Here is a 19,423-nt window from a genome sequence, read left to right on the forward strand (position 1 = left end):
GGGGGCCGGCGTGTGAATCCGGCCACACGCTTTCCTAACCAAACCGCTGCAGGGCCACCAGGCCACGCCCACGCCGACGCCAGAGAGAGTTGCAATAAAAAGCCATTTCTTTCGTTTTAAGCTTTATTTTATCACCCTTATCAAACACACATCAGGAAGCGAATCAACAGTGCATCTTATGGTCGTCAGTTTACAGCAAAACTGAACAAGGCAATTGTGTTTACGAGAAGCTTTCGGCAAAAACTATACACGATACGGTCAACCGAAACGCAGTGTGCGTACTTTTAGGTATACAGGAAAGTGGAAATGAAAAGTTCTTTGCTACTCGGGAAGAAAAACCATTTTACCAGACTTGAGTAGAAGTCAGGCTCGGGAATTCAATTCGAGAAAAGAGCTTCTTGGTACCGAGACACAGCTACACTCACAGTCCCACTTAGTTCCCGAAAAACGACACCCCACACACAGTAAGCCGCCCCCGGAACAGACGACCGAGCGCCACGGAGCGCCACGACCACGCGCGGCCGACGCCACGGGCGGCGACCGAGGCCGCGCTCATCGCGGACAGGCCTGCGGCTCGGGGTGCGGCAGCCCCGGGGGCGGGGACCCCGCACGCCTGGCTCCGGCCTGAGCCAGCGGCCTCGCTTCCCTGACCAGCCGTCCCCGGCAAACACGCGGCGACCGCCAGTCGCCTGGGGAGCAGCAGCAGGGTTCACCGCTCGCGGCCACCGCCCCGCGCCGCGGCAGGTGGCCACGCCGCAAACGTCTCCGGGTCCCAGCTGGGTCCCCGCGTGGCCACTCTCTGGGGAAGAGGCCCTCCCGCCCCAGAGGGGACGCTGTGGGGAGCCCGGGAAGGAATGCTGAGTTAAGGTTTTCCAAGTCAGAACTGAGAACGAAGGCGCAGAGCCCGCCGGCCGGCGCGGTGGCACCCGGGGCCGCGGGGGGTCCTCCGCAGACGGGCGGCTCTGCCTCCTTCCGCCGAGCTGCGCGGACACTGCTCGCCGCCACAGGTGCCAGCGCGGCGGCCGCCGCCGCGCCCCAGGGCAAAGGGACACGCGGGCCAGCCAGCCCCCAAGCCCCTCCTCATCCTCGATCTGCACGATGCTGACGCGGTCCAGATACTCATTTATAAAAATCAGGCCAAGTTGAATGTGGATATTTAATTTGGTTCCGTTCACTCTTAATACAATTTTCTGGGTAAACAATTATGAGGAATGTGTAGGAAAAGCAATGTTTCTACGCTACAGGCACCAAACCTGGATTGAAAACAACAATCATTTCTGGAAGATAAGCTACGCGGAAGGTACCGGCACCGGCGCGGGCGCATCTCTCCCCGGCCGCTCTGCCCTGAGGCCGGACGTGCTCGCCTCGCCCTCACGCTGGGCAGCCGTCTCGCTGCCGTGCCGGCGAAACACGCGGCCACAGGGAGGCCCCGCAGCTGGAGGGGCCGGGGTGCAGGTGCGCACGACCCGGGGGGCCTCGCTGCGCACCGCCCCACATCGACGGCTGAGGGGAGGCCCCAAGAGGCGAGGGCCACGTCAGCCTGGGGTGGAAAGTGACTACAGAGGGTTCTCCTGGTAACAAGTAGCTCTGACGATCACACAAGGTTTCTCAAAAAAGGAAAGAATGAACAATTCCAGTTGAGACTTTTCCTTTTTTTTCCCCCCAGAATGTGACTTATTTCCACTATATAAAGCAGTGTAACAGAATGAGCTCTTTTCAGCACGAGGATTAATGGTCGTGTAAGGAAAGTAAGACAGAACACTTCTTTTTGCCTTTAAATTAAAATACCACAAACCTAGGTCATGAAACATGCATAGCCCCCAAAAGAGCCATCGCTTTCTCCGGGATCCTGTGACGGCTGCTCTGTTCCATGGGAAACGACACGGGCAATCATTGGACAAGCTCCCCGTAAACCCCGGCCCGATGCCACGAACGTCAGTGCCATGATTGCGACGACTCTAACAGGCACGAAGAGAGCAAATCTAAACCATCAACTGTCACAGAAGCAGGAGAACAACTAAGTGCTGAGCTGCTGGAAACGAACAGACGCTCCTCGCCGGGAGAACAGGGCCGTGCGGACGACGCGTCTCCCGCCCGACGGTCGCTGTGACGCCCACCGAGAAAACACCAAACTCCCAAATGCTCCGCGGTCTGTACTTTTTACAGCCCGTGTCTCCTATACAATTGCAGCAGGAACGGTTACACCTGTTTACCTTCTCCCTAAATACGCACAGTTCTCGTCGTCTGCAGGCCACTGTGTGACCTACTGGTCATCGCGCAATTTAAATAACAGTGAAAAACACAAAGCACTGGGGGGCGTGGCCAGGACGACAGACGTGATCGCGTGGCATCAGGTAAGAAGCAGCTAGAACAAAGCAAAACGAAACCTTTAGAATTCTGGGTTCTGCAGAGACGCAGGTGCCGTGTCCCGGTCACTCCTCCAGCACGCCGCCGCCCCGGCCGAGCGCCGCGTGCTGGAGACTCCGGCCGTCTGTTTGCCGAGCACGCTGCCAGTCACGCCCACTTGGAAAGACTGGCCCCGAGCGGCGGGGGCTCACTGAGCACCTGGAGAAATGAAATTCTTCTGAGCTGATCGTGATGCAAGGCTTGACAGGAAGTAAACTGTCACAGACTGACGGGACTTGAAGGAGGAGCCGGACACGGGACATGGGACCGGATCCAGCAGGGGTCAGGCTCCCCCAGGTGACTCCGGCCCCCAGCACATCAGATGCAGTATTGGGGGGTAAGTGTAAACAGCCACACACACACACAGACACACACAGGTAAACCAAGGAAATTTTGGACTTTTATACTGTGTGACCCGACCCAAAAGTTATTCCGAGGAAAAGGCAGAGGTGCGATTAGTTACCAGCATCAGGGACGCTGTCACCCAAACGAGCTTCACTGCTTCTCAGGAAACACAAGGCACTGGCTTAAAGCTCTGACGTCCGCTCAGCCACACCTGTCACGTGACCCCACCGGCACCCTGACCTGAGCGGCGCCACCCCTCACGCCTCACCCAGAAACCATGCGGTCACGGCCAGCCACCGCGGCGCTGGTTCTCCCCAGACTGCAAGGAAGAGATCACGTCCTGCGGCCAGACGGTCGGCGGCCTGCCTCGGGGACAGCCCCGCAGGCTGGAGCCGGCGTCTGAGTGCGCCGCCCGTGCCCGCGGAGGAACGGGCCCTTCCCAAGTGCAGACCACGCGTGTGGCACGGACGCGAGCCGCAGGCCAGCTTCTCCCCACCCTCCCCCGTCGGGCAGAACTCCCCAAAGTAAGTGTGGTCAAAGGCTGAGGTAAACTACAGCGAGATCCATCTGGGAGGTGGGGTAAGTCGCCCTTCGAAGATTCGGCGAACGCCTGCTCAGCATGGCTCGGCGCCCAGCTGCAGGGGAGCACAGGGCAGGGCGAGCGGAGCGGGTGACACCTCGTCCCGGAAGCGGCGCGGCCCTGGCTCACACGGAGCAGCGAGGGGGTTTCTCTGAGGAGGGGCTGTGGCGTCGGCCCCGAACACGCGGGGCACCCAGGGCCAAGGCCGCGACCCCTCACTGCGCGAGGGCAGGCCCACGACCCCCGGGTCCGCTCCCCCGGCTCACGGCCCCCGTGGTGCCAGGGGCTGCCCGGCCACTGCCTGCGAGCAGCTTTCCAAACACCCACGCCCCTGCTGGGCAGACACAGACGGCAACACCGTGGGACGGCACAGAGGACAGAGGGAAGGAAGCACAGGCGTTGACTTAGGAAAAGAAAAACTACCTGAGATAAAATCTGCCCAAAAGGGGAGGGGTTTAAAGACAATTTCTAGGTTCTTAATAACTTCAAAGAATCTTAACCTCTGTGTACAGGCATCCTAAAAGGATCATGAAAATTGCACCTCTCGATAGTATTTGGTTCAGGTTTGAGAGATCCAGGTCAGTCTGAGAAGAGGGAGGGGCCGTCTGCGGATGTCTCATCTTTGGTAGTAATGGGCAAGAGCTATAAAATAAAGTAACCGGCATCGCAGGAGGCACCGCTACCCTCCTGTGGCTTTAATCCAGCTCACGGGCACCGCGGCGCACCAGCAACCGCCTCCGCGCCCTTCGAGCCCAGCCAGCGCCTTCTGCGGTGAAGTTCCACAGGGGTGCGCACCACGTGCAGGTTGGAACGTGACAGCCACAGGAAGACGAGCAGACTGCTGGGCCACTCAGCCCCGAGACGCCGGCCACGTGCCGCCCCTCCCAGCCGGGACGCCACCTGTGCGAGAGCTGTACGGACTCCGGATTCGGGAGGGGGTGGGGGGCGGGGAGAGGGCTACACGCTAACCCGGCGCACCGGCCGCAAACGGAGGCGGCCGCCGTCCGTGCTCGGAAGCCGCGGCCTGGGCCGTGCGGCAGGAGCGTCGGCTCCACCTCGCCAGCCACGCTCTCAGACTTTTACGTGAAAACGAACTAGCTAATCGAGCTCCGAAAGGGCCCAAATGAAAAACAATGGTTCTTCCTTTTAAGGACACACATTAGAAGCTTCCCACACAAATTCCCTTGGGGACTACATCACAGGCCTCCTGGCGATTCATAAGTCAGCCTCATGTCAGGTTTGGCTTCCTAATAAATGTGAAAGAGTCCTAAATAATTTGATGACTGTAAATAACTAAAATGTCAAATGGTGACTGTTAAATCGGGTAAAACGACCCATCTTCTAAAACGTAGGTTTCTATTTGGGCTCTCAAGTCACCCACATGGCACACACAGGCCAGATTATGTGATGAGGCTTCCGGCAGGGAGAGATATAGAAGACTTTTTCTTTAGGAAAAAAATAAAAAATAAATAGAAATTTCATCTAGGTAAGGAAACCAGAAAAAGTTTATAATTTGTATCCAACATTTTGTATAATCAGTGCTTTGTTAAGATCTAAGTTCTAAATCTTTAAAGACGCTCCACTGTGAGGCGGGAGGAACCACGCTGGCCTGTGACAGCGGCCCCAGGCTCACCCGTGCAGCCAGGGACACGTCAAGGTGCAGGATTCTTCCCGAGGTCTCCTTCCTTTCTACTCACACCTTATCACAGCCACTCCGTCCATCACTCCGGCCTTCGAGAGCCAGGGCACAGGGCCCCTGGTCCCGCAGCTGCTCTCCAGCGAAGGCCACGGGCGGGGCGGGGGTGCGGGGGGAGAGAGGGGGGAATGGAAGAATCCCGGCCACCCACCCTCTGCCTGTTCTTCCTCCCCCCCTCACGGAACGTCTGCTCCCAGTTCCCGCCGCAGCCGTAACAGAGCACCTTGGGCGTCTCACGAGGTCCCGGGAGACTCAGTGTGGGACGAGCCCACGCGGGGCCTGGAGCAGACGGCCAAACAGGGCAACTCGGCCAGCGGGACGTCCCCTGCCCTCCCCCACTTCGGCCGAGCCCCGTCTCGACTCGCTCGCCCTCAGCTCAGGGATGCGTTTTCTCTGTACTCTCCGTGGGACAGACGACGCTCAGAAGACGCACACCCTAAACCTCACGGGCACGACGCGGTGGAGGAGCTACCCAGAGTCGCTGGAAGCACACCGATCCGAGTGTTCCGTCACGCCTGCAACTCACTCGAGCCAGCACACCAGACGTAAAAATTGTGCAAGATCAAGCAACAGCTCCCTACTTTAAAAGCCTTAATTAAAAAAAAAAAAAAAGATAGGCTCACTGCAGTTTCTGTGAAGGGACTTTGGGGCTACAGTACTCCTGTAACACGCCACGACTCGGGGCTGAGGACACGGTGGGCACCTGCCGCTGGACGCCCCCGGACAGCGCCCGCCCCGGCGCAGGCGGGGAAGAGCCCGAACCGGCAGCGGCAGCGCCTGGCGACGGGGCGGGGCCAGCGGAGGCGCAGGGCGGGACGGACACCTGCCCCATCCCACGCCAGGGAGCAGTGCCGCCGGCCTGAGCGGCTGCCGCGCGGCCACGGGGTGAAATAACTGTACAAGGTCGTCTGTGTGGAGCCGCGTCGCCGGAAAGTGGCGGGGACAGGACCGGAGCTGGCTCAGAGCAGGGTCTGGTACAGGTAGCCCCGCCTGTAGGCGCTCAGCGGGTAGAAGGTGGCCACCACGAACTTCCCGTCGAACAGCCGGCCGGTCAGCAGCCTCTGTGCAGCTTTGGAGTCGCCGGCGTTCGCGTACTCCACGAAGACCTGTGTGGGGACAGAGAGCGTGAGGTGGCTTCGCGGCCACGCAGGCCGCTCCGGAGCAGCCCTGCCCACCCTCCCCCCCCCCCCCAGTTAGGCCGACACTGCCCCGGCAGGGCGAGGCGCGGCCTGGGTCTCGGCGTCCGCGCCGCCGGCCGGGGTGGTGGTCTGGGGCAGCAGGATGCAGAACACGTCTGGAAACAGCAAGAGCACGCAGGGTGAGAGCACCCAGCCCCCCCAAGGCCACCCGGGGGTGCTGAGCAGCGCCCTAGGCCGCTGAGGGCGGGTCAGAAACAGGACGGAGATGCTGCCGGCGTGGCTCCCTGAGCAGGGACGGGGACCGCAGTGACCGCGAGCCCCGAGGCGCCGGCTGAGGCCTTGGGGGCCGGGCAGCGACCGTCGGGGGCGAGCGAGGTGGCCTGAGGCGCGGCAGGCGGGAAGGCGAGCGGGCAGGCCGAGGGCCGTGTGGGCTCGCGGGGGACGCTGCGACCGGAGGGCGGGCCGGGGACGCGGGTCCTGACAGGTCTGCTGTGGCCCCGCTGACCGTCGGCACAGGGCCCCCCCCGGGCACTGACTGAGGGGGACGTAAAGCTGTGTGTTTTGTGCCACGCGGCCTGAAAATCCTCTCAAGCGCAGGGACGGGCCGGCCCCACGCGGCCGCGGCACCTGAGGTCCGTCGGTCACCCCCGTGGATGTGCGTCCTGGCGCAGGATGTCAGGCGCGCCACCGGGGTCCGGGGCGGTGCGCCTCGCAGACCGTCAGGCCGGCCCGGGAGATGCTGCGCCCCAGCGTGCGGCGCCGGGGCACAGGCTCCTCTGTGTGGGGGCAGGTGGGCGGCTGACCGACTGGCATGTCGCCTGTGCCCTCAGGGCTGAGAAGCTGTGGATGGGAGGGGTCTACTGTCCATCCGCAGACACTGCCCCCGTCAAGGGAAACGCTCCCGACCACAGGCCTGTACTCCTCACGGGACACTCAGCTCCGCGACGGTCTCACAGGGCCACGTCAAAGGTCGCTGTTGACCAAGGTGTCGTCAGGCAGCGTGACTGTGAAGGACTTTTAAAACGGGGTCTTCGCCGCCCGCCCCGACCACGGGGGTTGGGTCGAACATGCAAGCGGAGACCGGCTTCGGCCGCCGAGCCGCCTCCGCCTGGTCACGCGGACGCCTGTGGGCGCGGCGGGGCCGCTGTCGCAGACGAGGACAAGGACGAGGACGAGGACACGCTGCTGCCACCGCCTTGCGCTGCACGCCCCTCCCCCCGGCTCCCATTGCACTCGACTCCGAGGGCAACATCCAGCTGGGCCTGCCCCGGCTCCGCACCCCTCACCTCCGGGAACCCCCTTTCTGCCCCCCTCGTCACACCGACTGCTCCCCCCTCCGTGGAATGGAACCCCGGCCTCCCTCCCCCGCCACCCCCCAGCACGCCAGGCATCTGTCTGGACACAGATGCGTGACGAGCACGGGGGTGGACGCGGAGCAGGGACCCAGCTAGTCCCCGATGCTGCGGAAGGGGAGCTGCCTCTGCTGCTAGACCAGCAACGCCTTTTCACTACGACGAGAGGGATGGTTCTTCCACTTTCATCAGCTGCTAAATGTTTCATAACAGTGAACCATAAGCCAAAATAATAATCCACAATCGGAGGCGATTTTGGCCGACGAGGGACGTCTGGCAGGGTCTAGTGATATCTCGGTTGCCACACCAAGGGGGGCCTCTAGTTAGGGGGACCAAAAAGGCGCTGAGCACCCCCCTGTGCACAACTGCCCCCAGAAAGGGCCACATCAGCAGTGCAAGGCTGGACCCTCTCAAGACAGAGAAAAATGATACTGTTTCCCACGAGACAAACGGAAGATTTAAGACTTCTCTTACCTTCTTTGCCTCATGGTTTAATTTAGACTCGGAGAATTTCTACACAAAACCCTGAGACCCCAGTTTTAGCCCGTACATTTTACAGGTGAAAAAACTAAGGTAAAGGTCGCAAAGCTGCCCACGCTGGGACTGGAGCTCAGACCGCAGGTCCGATGCAGTACGATTCCCCCCTTCGACCATCGTTATAATTCCATCATAATCGGAACTTCACCCGAACAGTTTTCTAGCTCTATTTAATTAGAAAAAATTGGGCCAAAACATTTCTGCAGCTGAACCTGACCTACATCAGCGTATGATTCAGCCGGTGTCACTATTCAGAAAGGCTCAAAAGCAAAACAATACTTTTTAAAATATAAATGCTAAATGATAAAGAAAAATACATGTGTTATCATAGAACTCCTGGGAAAAAGTGAAAAGAAGAAAAAACATCCACAATGAAAACTTCGCCACCAGCGGCGACATTTCTGGGTGCCCCCGACGGCCCCGGAGCTGGAAGGAGCCCTGGGCAGCTCTGGAACCGGAGCGCGCCTACCTGGCCCCTGCCGGGGTTCTCCTTCGGCACGAGCAGCGACACCACGGGCCCGTACTTCTGACACTCCTCCTTCACGTCTTCGACGACATCTGCTCACGAGAACACACAGCAGTAACCACTTGGGCGCAGTTAACGAGCCTTCGTTATTCAACGTGTTTAATCTTCAAAGACTTCAGAAATCCCTAATAGGATCGTTTTCTATGCCTTCTGAAATTAAGCTTAATATAAATTTGACATTTAATATTTTCTTTTCATATTTTAAATTCAACATTTTGAATAGGTAACACGTCCGAATGAGTTAAAATTCAAAATCCAAAAAAATAAAAAATAAAATAAAATTAAAAAAGAGCCCTGCCCCCACTCCCCAGGGTCCACCCCATCCCTTCTGAAGGCGGCAATCATTACCAGCTTCTTGGGGGCCCTTTGGCAACGTCACGAGCTTGCACAAGCCGGCACGGTCACGTACACCTTCGCGAAACATCCCGGCCTTGCTTTTTGCTAACACTATCTTTACGGTCTTTCAACATCGTCATATAATTTTTTCACTTGTTTCTACAGCTGTGCAGTATTTCACTCTACGAATGGTCAAGGAATTTTCTAACACGACCCCTCCTGCTGAGCGATCACACTGTCTCCGAACTCCTTGCCTCAACGAACACTGTACTGGAAGAGCGTGAACGTGTCTTATTTCACTTGCATGCTCTCTCAGAGAAGCGGCGTCCTGGAAAGCTGAGGCTGGAGGCACCACTGTCACACACCCAAAGGCGTAACGTCTGTTCCCCCTGTCAGCCACACAAAGCTCAGGGGCACGCGATGAGCCACACGTACGAGGAGCTGCGGTGAAGGCAGCCTCGTCGGCAACGGTGCGACTGTCCACGGGGAAAACGTCAGTACGCGCCAGTCTCTAAGGCTGGTCCCGGTCAGGCCTCGCACCACTCCGCCTCCAGAGGCCCTTAGAGCCTGAGCACGACGCCCCCGTCAGAGCTGGGCCGGCTCCTGCGGCGTGCAGCAGAGCAGGGCCCCGGCCGACCAGCCCTCCGGCGCGGCCTCCTCCGCTGCTAGCCCCAGGTCCGCTCCGAAAGCGGCTCAGCCGCCCAGTCCCAGGGTGCTGAGCTCCGGCTGCCTCGCCAGCTCTCACTGACTGCTCCCAGGGAACACCCTGAGGCGAGCAAGCCACATCCTGCCCCCTCCCACTGCTCTGCCCCCCAGCAGAGATGCCGCGCGGGTCCTCAGACTGGCAAAGTGACCCTCATCACCCCTCTCCGGTCATCAAACTGTAGCTGTCCACAAAACTGTTCCCACTGTGCCAAAGACGGGGACCAATCACACAGGGGCAAGGACACAGCCGGGACTCGGTGAGCAGGTCTTGAATGAATAAGAGCAAAAAGGAGGACTAAAGGCTAGGGCAGGACCAGGACGGACAGAGAGACGCTACTAGCAAAGTTGATCTTTGTTCATTTGGGAGAGTTTACAAGACGGGAGAGCCGAGGGGACCTTGGCCGGCTCGACCTGCTTCGACAGAACGCAGACCGAGGGGCTTAAAGAGCCACGCAGCTCCCCAGTGCTGAGGCCGAAGCCCAAGATCAAGGTGCCAGCAGACTCGGTGCCTGGTGTGACTGGCCACCTCCTCACCAGGGGCTCAGGTGGTGGACAGCTCCGTCTCCTCTCCTCTCACAAGCACCTGGACCCCACCAGGGGGCCTGGGCCTTGTGACCCCACCCAACCCAAGGCCACCCGCAGCTGAGGCTCCAGCCTCCCTCCACCCGGAAACAGGGCTCTGCCGCAGCAATGTGGGGGGACGTCTGCAGCGGGAATCCAAAGGGGAGCGTGTTTCGGAACCCACGCAGTCAGCGCCCTCGCCGCAGACCCAGGAAGCTGGGAGACTGAGCGGCGCGTCTGCCCCTGGGCCGCGCGCCGCAGCACTGACCTTCGTACTCCTCCTCGTTCTCCAGGTAATCGCCGTCCAGCACGTTGAGCAGCCTCAGCACTGGGGTGGGGAGCATCACCAGGTCCTCGATGTGCGGGGCTGGCGGCACAGCGGGACGCAGTTAGAGGCCCGCCCCGAGCCCGCGGGTGGGCCCGGGCAGAGGAGCTGGGACCGCACGTGGTCCTGACGCCTCACCGGACTGCCCGATGACCAAGAAGAACCAGAGCCGTGTGCAACTTACCGAAGGGAATGCTGAAGAACGGGCTGCACAGCGCCATCTCGGCGGGGATCCGCCTGCCCGGGTCGTCGTGAAGCATGCTAAACCACAAAGGGAGCGGCCTCACTGCCACGGTCGGGTCTTTTGAAAACGTAGCCATTACAGACGATAAAACTAAGTGTTCATCACAGCGTTAGTTAAGTTACTGACTTACTGAGCCATTCAGCTACAAAAAATATAAATGCTACTTATGAGCAAACGGTTCAATAAACCATGATCTATACCTAGCACACACTACTTTTTAACTTAAAATGTTTTTGATTAATAAATACAACATGAGAAAGTGATCCACATAACATTAAGTGGAAAAAAAGCAACTCGATAGAGTGATCCAATTGAAAAAAGACAAAGACAGTAGTGACTTGACTTGAATCTTGTCGAAACAGAGCGACTTGACAGCGAAATCACAACCTCATGGACGGCATCTACAACAAAACTAGGAAACCCTAATAAATGCCAAAATACAAGAGGCTCGGGACAAGCCGCCAGCAGCAGTGAGGCTCGCTCCGTATCGGCGCCTCTGTGTAAGGAAGCACAGGAAAGCAAGTCACTGACGAACCAGAGAAAAGAATAACCCAGAACGGGCAGGCATGGCAGAGAGCGCGGGGCGGAGAGGGAGGGCGGTCTGGCAGATGTTACCACCGGGGACCTGGGGAAGGACAGGCTTTTCTGCGACATTTTCAGGTTGCTGTGAATCTTTAATTACACAAAATAAAAAGTAAAAAAAAAAAAAAAATTTAAAAACCTAAATAGAAGATTTATAGAACTAACATGCCAAAGAAACAATAAAACTCTGACTTGATCAAGAGACCCACCTTTTTGCAGTACACTATTTTCTTCACTTCTAGCTCATGCTAGAAACGTGAAAAATCATCCATCTGATAATACACATTATTTATTTTAAAATATCAATTGTGATTGGATCTACTTAGAAATAAAAAAACATTATTTCTGTCCCCAGTTTTCAATGATGATTATTTAGAGTATAATATGTAACTATCTTATTTTAAACATTTTTTTTTTTTGGTGGTCCAAAGCAAAATTAGTACTCTCTTTAAAGATCTATTTTGGATCAAGTCTACAAAACTGTCAGAGAGGCGGAAGGCCAAGGACATGCGGCCCATCCCCCTCTCCCCAGAGTGAACAGCGGCCAGGAAGAGCCTGACACCTGGCGTTCAGCACGAACAAAAAAACATTCCTCTGAACGAAAATTTAGTAAAATGCCTTGATCGCACTTCTCATCGAAGATCTAAAGTAAGATTTCTACTTCTAAGGGAGCAAAACTTCCACTGGTTCAAGCCGACCAGAAACAGTAACATAAATCCAGTCAGTAAAAAAGGAAAATCACGAAGCGCAAAGTACACGTACAGTACCTTTTGATAAGGTCTCGCAGGTGATAGGCTGGAATCGCGGCATTCACCACTGCTTTACTGGCGAATATGTGGTCAATAATAGCAGAGCTGTTTGCCTGGAAAGAGGGAGAGGCATCCCTCTGATTATCCGACTCGGTAGTATCTGCTGGGTACCAGGCTCGTGGCCCTGACTGTTCGGTAAGCAAACTGCATCCAAAAACACGCTCCCCTGAGCCGCGGGGCCTCAGCCGAGGAGGTGACACAGAGAGCGGTCCTCCTCCGGAGCAGAGGGACGCTTTCTCTGTTCTCGGCCCCCGCGCAGCGCCTGGCCCTCCACGGCACTTGCAGGACGCACGAAGACACGGAAGCCGAAGTGCCACGCGGGGATGCAGCTGAATGAGGAGGGAGGGTGCTGGGCGAGCCGGTGTCCCGGCCTCCGGCTGGTGCTCGGGGAGACACAGAACACCCTGCCGGAGATGAGGCGGCACTGGGAACCGCCTCTGTTACAGCGCTCATGCTCTGAACCCTGTGGCACGCGGCATCTTCTCCGAGCCTTACAGAAGTGTGCAACGAGTGAAGTGACCCGCCACCGCCGGCGTCACTGACACGCGCGGAACGCATTCCACAGGGCGCACGCGATGCTGAGAACCAGGCAGCGCGGCCGCCGCCACGTCGGCGCTCTCACGGGATGTGTGCCGTCACTATTCCCACTTTCCAGAAAGTACGCCAGCGTTCCCTATACCCGAGCGGCTTGGTAAGAGCCTGCGCCTCACTCCCTGGCAACGTTGCCTCCACAGAAAGTGACAAAACACCAAATGACATTTTTAAGTAGGGGCGAATCCTGCAGACCTCATTTAATAACTGTCATGCCTGCAAATTTCACCAAAAAGTGCCTGACTGTGGCCTGGCTCAGATGGACTCTGGCCTGAGCAGAGATTCCAAAGGGCTCCGAGAGGGCCGAAGCCAACGGGGAGCTGGCGCGCTGGTTCTACTCGCAGGGCAGCATTTTTTTTTGCCCAAAGCAAGCATTCGGTACACCCGCCGGCTACGAAGCCATTCCCTCCAGGAGCTGCAATGCCACAAACTGATGGCTAGGGGTTTAAAAAAAATAATAAAACCGTACGGAACAACAGCCACATACTAACTACATACTGGACACTCAAAAAATACTTGTTTAATATCAGAGCCAATAATAATTCCTAAAAATTGCATTAATTACTGATTATTGAGCCTACTGAAGGGCACTGACCCCACAGAAGCAAGGTCAGCAGCTTCGCCGAGGACAGAGGACTAGCAAGCGACGTGGGGCTGTGGACGGAGCAGCAGCAGCGCGACAGCGTCCGGGGCCCAGGCCTGGAGCGCCCCACCCCTCCGCAGGGCCCAGAGCGAGTGGTCTCACGGGTCTGTGCCTCCAGGTGTTCACTGTAAGGGGACAACCAACATCCACCCTCCCCTCCTCACGGGACTGTTGGGAGAATGTGATGAGGTTCTGTGTTAAAATCACCTAAGTCTAAAGCACGAACTGTAAAACATTACATAAAGAACATCATTTAACTTAGACCGTTGCATTATTTTAGAACATAGTAAAACTAAATTACTAAACAAAAGAAATCACTCCTGCTTCTTCGGGAAAAGACATTGAAACATTTTATCCGTGCCAGGCCTTGGGCGAGGAACAGTGAGCCTGCAATGCTCACTCGCATCTGGAGCCATGGGCGTGAGGGGCCTGTGAGGGGCTGTGACGCAGGACGAGGGGCACAGGGATGGAGCAGAGGCCTCAACGAAAACTGCCAGAGGCCAAGTGCTCTGACACTGGAGTTGAGGTCCCGGGGCAAGCGCTGGGGCGAGTTACCTTCCATTCCTGAGATCTGACTGTATGTTTCAGTTTCATTCCTGAGAACATTTCCAGTAAAATGATTCCTAGGCTCCACAGATCGACAGCTGAGGTACATTCTGTGTCACTCTGCAGGCCAGCCTGGGCCAAGCAATTCTGCAGTTCTGCTTCTGGAGCCCGATACCCGTCTGTCTGAATATACTTCACATCCTAAAGAAGATGAGAAAATATTACAACCAGCAGAAAACTGCTCGGTCTCCATCTAACTCCGCAGTGTATTTATGACCAACACAGTCAGTCCTCAGCTATCACAATTCTGCAGTTCATGAACTGGGCAGTTCTCATAGGCAAGCTGGACACTTTCCAGGCAGCTATGCGTTCCGCTGGACAGTCTCTTGCCTGTTAGGCACTGTGGATGAATAAAGACACCGTGCAAAGAGCTGACAAACTGAGGGAAGGGTCTGCCAGAACTGACACGTGTTTTCCTAAGAGCCCCAACACTACAGACACCATAACAGTAATTCGGCAAGTGACCAAACGCTCAAAGAATAAAAAAGTATGCCACGTAGGCGGAGTACTCTTAATAGTCCCAGAGCTCTCCTGTGGTTCACTAGTTCCCCGACCTGACCGAAACGCACGTCTTTTTTCACGTGGTGGCACTGACATTCTTTTTCTTGTTTCATCTGCAGGTACTTCTGTATTGTAGGTAGAAACACCTCTTAAGCCTCTACTAAGCCACCTCTGCTTTTAAGTATATTTGGCTTAGACCACTTCTTACCTGATTGCCTTCTTTGAAGCTGAGTCCAAAGTCGATGAGTTTAAAGCATTCATTCTCTGCACTCCACAGTATGTTACGTGGTTTGAGGTCTGCGTGCACATAACCCTCATGGTGAAGAAAAGCAAGGGCCTCCAGCACGTCTCTGGCACAATGCTGTATCATCCACATGGAGCAACCCTGGTGGCTGGAATACATGAGCAGCTCCGACACACTGACATCCAGGAGTTCAAGCAACAGACAGCGTGACGGCACATTTGGAGAGAAGTGGATGGTGAAGACTCCATATAAAGTCACTAGAAAAACAAACGGTGATACTTTAAACATCGAACTCAGTAAGTCGCTACGGAAGTAGGTAACTCTGTACAGCATGAATTTGGGACACCCTAGATAACTCTGATGAGCAAGCAAACTTCCTCTTAATTAATTTTTCCCATGAAAAGATTTTTAGGCAGCTGGGTTATTTTAAGAAAACAAGGTGACTACTAACGGTATTAAATATGGCACAATAATTCAAATCGTTTCACCAAGCACTCACTGGTGGGTGAATCATGCTTAGGGTGCCAAGCAACAATGATCAAAAGTAAAAATCCAAATATTACGTACTACTCTTAAGACAAATATCACGATGTGCAAAAATAAAATTGAAAAGTGGTTCTTGATCCATAATAGCACTCTATAATCTAAATATTAAAAGAAGAACTTAAGACTTTCAAGATGACATTTTAACCTAATCTTGCAGATTCAACGTCCTTGGGCCTGCCAAAATGCCAAAATGTCCCTCTTAAATACCATGGTTATGTACACCATGTAGCAAGCTTTAAAAAAAATAATAATAATAAAAAAAGGAACACTAGCATTAAATTCTTCCCCTAAATGGTAACACAAAAAAAGATCATTCTTTTAAATTATCCTTGCCAGGAAATGAGACATTTATCAGTCCAAGTGTATAACTGTCACACTTCTATAAGGACCCCTGCAATATTGAGTCACTTCTCCCAAAGCCACACATGTCGGGTAACATGCTAATGAGTTATTAGCATTAAAGTCACAAGTCCTGGAAACAGTTCCCTTTTTCACTAGCATGAAAGGATTCAAGTGTCCGTACAAGACGTGCCGACCTAGCACAGACGTGCCTCCTTTCACGACAGGACACAATTCGTGCTAACGGGCGGCTGCTCGGATAAGGACCGAAGCACAGAATTTGTCGGCTACTCTGCGACACTGGCACAGCGACGGCCAGCTCCGCCGTCCGGACAGCGTCACCGAGTGGGGGGGTTGGGCAGGGCCTGCATCGGTGAAGGCAGGGCGCGGACGAGGGACGCCGGCGGGGAGCGAGGGCGGCGGGCAGCGGCGCTCACCGATGTTCCGGTGTCCCTGCAGCTGCTCCAGTGCCGCCCTCTCCTTCCGGAAGCCGTACTCGGCGGCCGAGGCCGCGGCCCCGGTGGTGCCCGGCGGCAGGAACTGCTTGAGCGCGCCGGGGGGCGAGCCGGGGGAGCCGCAGCAGCGCACCCGGTACACCGACGCCGACGAGCCGCTGCCCAGGCGGCTCTGCACCTGCCACAGCCGCCCAAAGGCCTCCAGGAAGCGCGGCGGCTCGGCGCCCCACGCGCAGCTCGACCCCGCCATCCGCGCGACTCAGGGCGACACGGGAGCGACACGACGCCCGGGCAGCTGGCAGCGCCCGCGGTCACATCCCCGCCGCGGGACAGCGGCTCCGGCTCCGCAGGGTGGGGCGCGCCGCCGCCGCAGCAGCAGCAGCAACAGCAGCAGCAGCAGCAGCCGCCGCGCTCAGGCCGCCATGACACCGGAAGCCGCGCGGGCCCGGCCGGAAGCCGGAAGCGGAGGCGAGCGGGTCCTGCGGCGGAAGGGGCGGGTCTGGGGGCGGGTTCCAGAGGAGATGGGCGGGACGAGGACGCCGCTACCCGGCCGCCTGGCGCGGCGTCGGCGCTCCCGCCGCGCTTCCTGGGCAACCGCATCGGTGTGGTGTGTGCGGCCTTCCCTGTTAGGTCATTCCGCCTTTTACGGGTCGAACTCCATTTGGATGAGGCCGCGCATCGTCTCCACTTGCCCCATCTCCGTTCCCTCAGGTTCCCCCGAGGTGTGCGGACGGGAAAGGGCCACAGCCTAAACCTGGCACGCTGTGGGGGGGGGGGGGCGCCCCACAGACGCAGAGACGGAAGGTGGACGTTGCTAACCGAGCGGGTCACGGGTGGCCGCGTCCTCGCCAGTAGCTTCAGACAAAGGTCAGTCTTTGCCTTTGGAAGTGCCCGTCGTCTGGGCGTCTGGGATGACACGCCTCTGAGATGTCGGGGTGACTTTCCCTTGCTCACCCCGGAGGCTCAGCCACCTGCACCTGCCGGGCCTCCCGGGTGCTGCGCCCGCCGTGAAAAAGTGTGTCTCGCCACCCGGCTTTGTATGCAGCCGCAGAGAGGGTCCCCCTTTGCTTTCTCCCACCAGGGGATCTCCCCGACCCTCCTACGCCTTCTCCTTTGAGTCTAGCACACAAACTAAGCGGCGAAGCTGCCGTTTTCCAGAGCATTTCCTCAGTGCCTTGGGGTTTTGCTTCCCGCATGTCCTTGAACTTTGGCTCAGAGTCTTACAAAACTTTCCTGTAGTTCTGTGGTCCACGTCCCGGGCGGGTGCGGTGCTCTGCGGGCAAAGTGGAGGCTGAGGAGCCATCCGCTTTTCCCGCTCATCCTCTCGCCTGGTTGCCCCTGAGATGTGCTTTGTTCCCTCCGCATGGCCCTTCTGAGATCCATACCAATCTCTTGAGAGCTTGGGCTTTGGGAAACAAAAAATCAGATTTCTGGTAGTTTTATATCGTTATGGGTCTGGTAATTCTTCTGCTCTTTGGTAATTAGAGCATAAAGATATACAGCTGGTCTACAAAGCAATTTTATAAAGTGTTAAGTTTTACAGACATTTAATATGTATTCCTTTCTCGATTATAGTTTTTCGTTGCTAAACAAATTACTCCAAAACTTAGCAGCTTTAAACAACAGTAAACGTTTTTGTCGCACGTAATTCTGTAGGATTGAATTCAGAAGTAGCGTCATAGGGGGCTCTAGTTTAGGGGTCTCTCATGAGTTTGCAGCCACAGTCAGGATTTTGGCCATGGCTGCAGTGTGAGGACTCCCAGGATGGCCCTTCACCTGGTTGTTGGCAGGAAGCCTCAGTCCCCAGCTTGCAGACATCTCCCTAGGCAGCTCGCTTCCCTCGAAACAAGTGGTGAGGGACAGCAAGGTGGAAGCTGTGCGTCTTATGACCTTCTGGTAAAGGGATCCCAAGGCGTATCTATTTTGGGTTATTCTTGGTATCCCCTGACATAACAGAATCCAACCAAAGAATCCATTATTCCCTGTATCATAAATCTCTATTTCAAGGGACTTTGTTCTAGTTCTCTTCTACACCGACAGGGAGGTAGACCAGCTGGTGATCCGTCATGACATGTCCTTTTTCTTCAAATCCCACATCCCCGTCAACATCAGAAGCAGCTTTAGGAAGAGGCTGAGCTTGCCCCACGGCTCTGGAGAGCCAGCCCAGGCTTCACCCGGACCCTTTCGGACCTAGTTTCTTTGGCCTATATTTTTAGTGATGAAATAGGTGCTTTGGTATAATTAAAACAAATGTATATTATCGCACAAAGAACCTGGGTTCTCGGGAAGACCCACGCCCCTGGCTGAGTTCCACATTCCTGTGCTTGGAGCCAAGAGAACCCGTCAGAACGAGGTTGGACCTTCTCCTCACAACTCCTCCGCAGTGAGCTGCAAAGATGCTACAGACGACGACTCATGTTCCTTGGCACTGCTGCCAAGCATTTCCTCCAGGCTTTCGGTCGCCTGGTGACATCTGAGGGACTAAGTCACATTTGCTTTTCCTGTCCATTTCCTGCCCTTCAGATGGAGGGCCACACGTGTTGGGGGATTCATCTCACAGGTCCCTTTTTGGAGAGTCCGGGGTCCAGCTAGACAACAAATCCCATCCGCTCCAAAGTCGAATTTGAAATCTCAGCAGACTGGAAACTCCTGGTGGCCCGAGATCTGGAAGAAGTTTAGGATTTTGATCAGTTCCCATTGTGGCTACAGTGGAGAAATTACAGTCCGAGGCCCTGGAGCCTCATTGCAAAGCCCTGCAGAAATGTCCGCCAAACCCAAAACATGGTGGGAATCCCTCCAGGCTGTAAAGGAACAATGGGTTTAGCAGCTAGCTCTGACCCAGGATCACACTCCTTGGCCAAACGGTACAGGAGATCTGGGCAGGGCCGCTGATGCTGGGGCTGCAACCTCAGGACCTAAAGGTGGGTCGAGCGGCCTCTGGAAAGACCTGTCTGTGACCAAAAGGGAGAGAGTGTGTGAGGAAAGGTGCCAACTCAGTTCACAGAGCGCTCGTGAGCTGCCGCGTCATCTCCGATAAACAACAGGGCTTTGTGGAAACCGGGCACACGGTTTCCCCCATCTGCGCCTATTTTACCCCTGTCGGTCTTCCTCCCAAAGGAAGCATGGCCAAACTCAGCAGAGGAGCTTCTGTGTCTAACTGGTCTGGGAGACGGCAGGGAAGGCAGGCCCCGCCCCGCCCCCCGTTCCCGCCCCCGAATCCAGCCTCTGTTTCATGAAATGCTGCCCGCCCAGAGCTGAGTCCTCGCCTCTCCTCTGAGTTGCCGCAGGGCGCCTTGCCTGGCTCGGCCCACAGCCCTGGTCCTGCCCGTAGTCAGCCACGTGCTTTCCGGGAAGC

At 56.3% G+C, this 19,423-nt stretch overlaps 1 protein-coding gene across 1 annotated transcript; it reads right to left on the minus strand.

The window, feature by feature from the left end:
* Positions 1-1,137: 1,137 nt before the first annotated feature.
* UHMK1 (U2AF homology motif kinase 1) lies at positions 1,138-16,506 on the minus strand. The gene is made up of 8 exons (XM_016129726.2): positions 16,051-16,506; positions 14,693-14,985; positions 13,933-14,124; positions 12,102-12,196; positions 10,693-10,769; positions 10,452-10,550; positions 8,525-8,613; positions 1,138-6,133 (listed from the first exon to the last, which is right to left on the minus strand). The coding sequence occupies exons 1-8, from the start codon at positions 16,316-16,318 to the stop codon at positions 5,987-5,989; spliced, it is 1,260 nt and encodes a 419-aa protein (XP_015985212.1). The 5' UTR covers positions 16,319-16,506; the 3' UTR covers positions 1,138-5,986.
* Positions 16,507-19,423: the final 2,917 nt, after the last annotated feature.

Source organism: Rousettus aegyptiacus, unplaced genomic scaffold (assembly GCF_014176215.1).
Source record: "Rousettus aegyptiacus isolate mRouAeg1 unplaced genomic scaffold, mRouAeg1.p scaffold_m13_p_17, whole genome shotgun sequence".
In the NCBI taxonomy this organism is placed as follows: Eukaryota; Metazoa; Chordata; class Mammalia; order Chiroptera; family Pteropodidae; genus Rousettus; species Rousettus aegyptiacus.

Coding starts and splice junctions, on each gene's coding strand:
- UHMK1 (XM_016129726.2), bottom strand. CDS start 16,318: ATGGCGGGGTCGAGCTGCGCGTGGGGCGCCGAGCCGCCGCGCTTCCTG. Junction 14,986..16,050: donor GCAGGGACACCGGAACATCG/GTGAGCGCCGCT, acceptor TTGTTTTTCTAG/TGACTTTATATGGAGTCTTC. Junction 8,614..10,451: donor GAACGAGGAGGAGTACGAAG/GTCAGTGCTGCG, acceptor TCTCGTGAGCAG/ATGTCGTCGAAGACGTGAAG.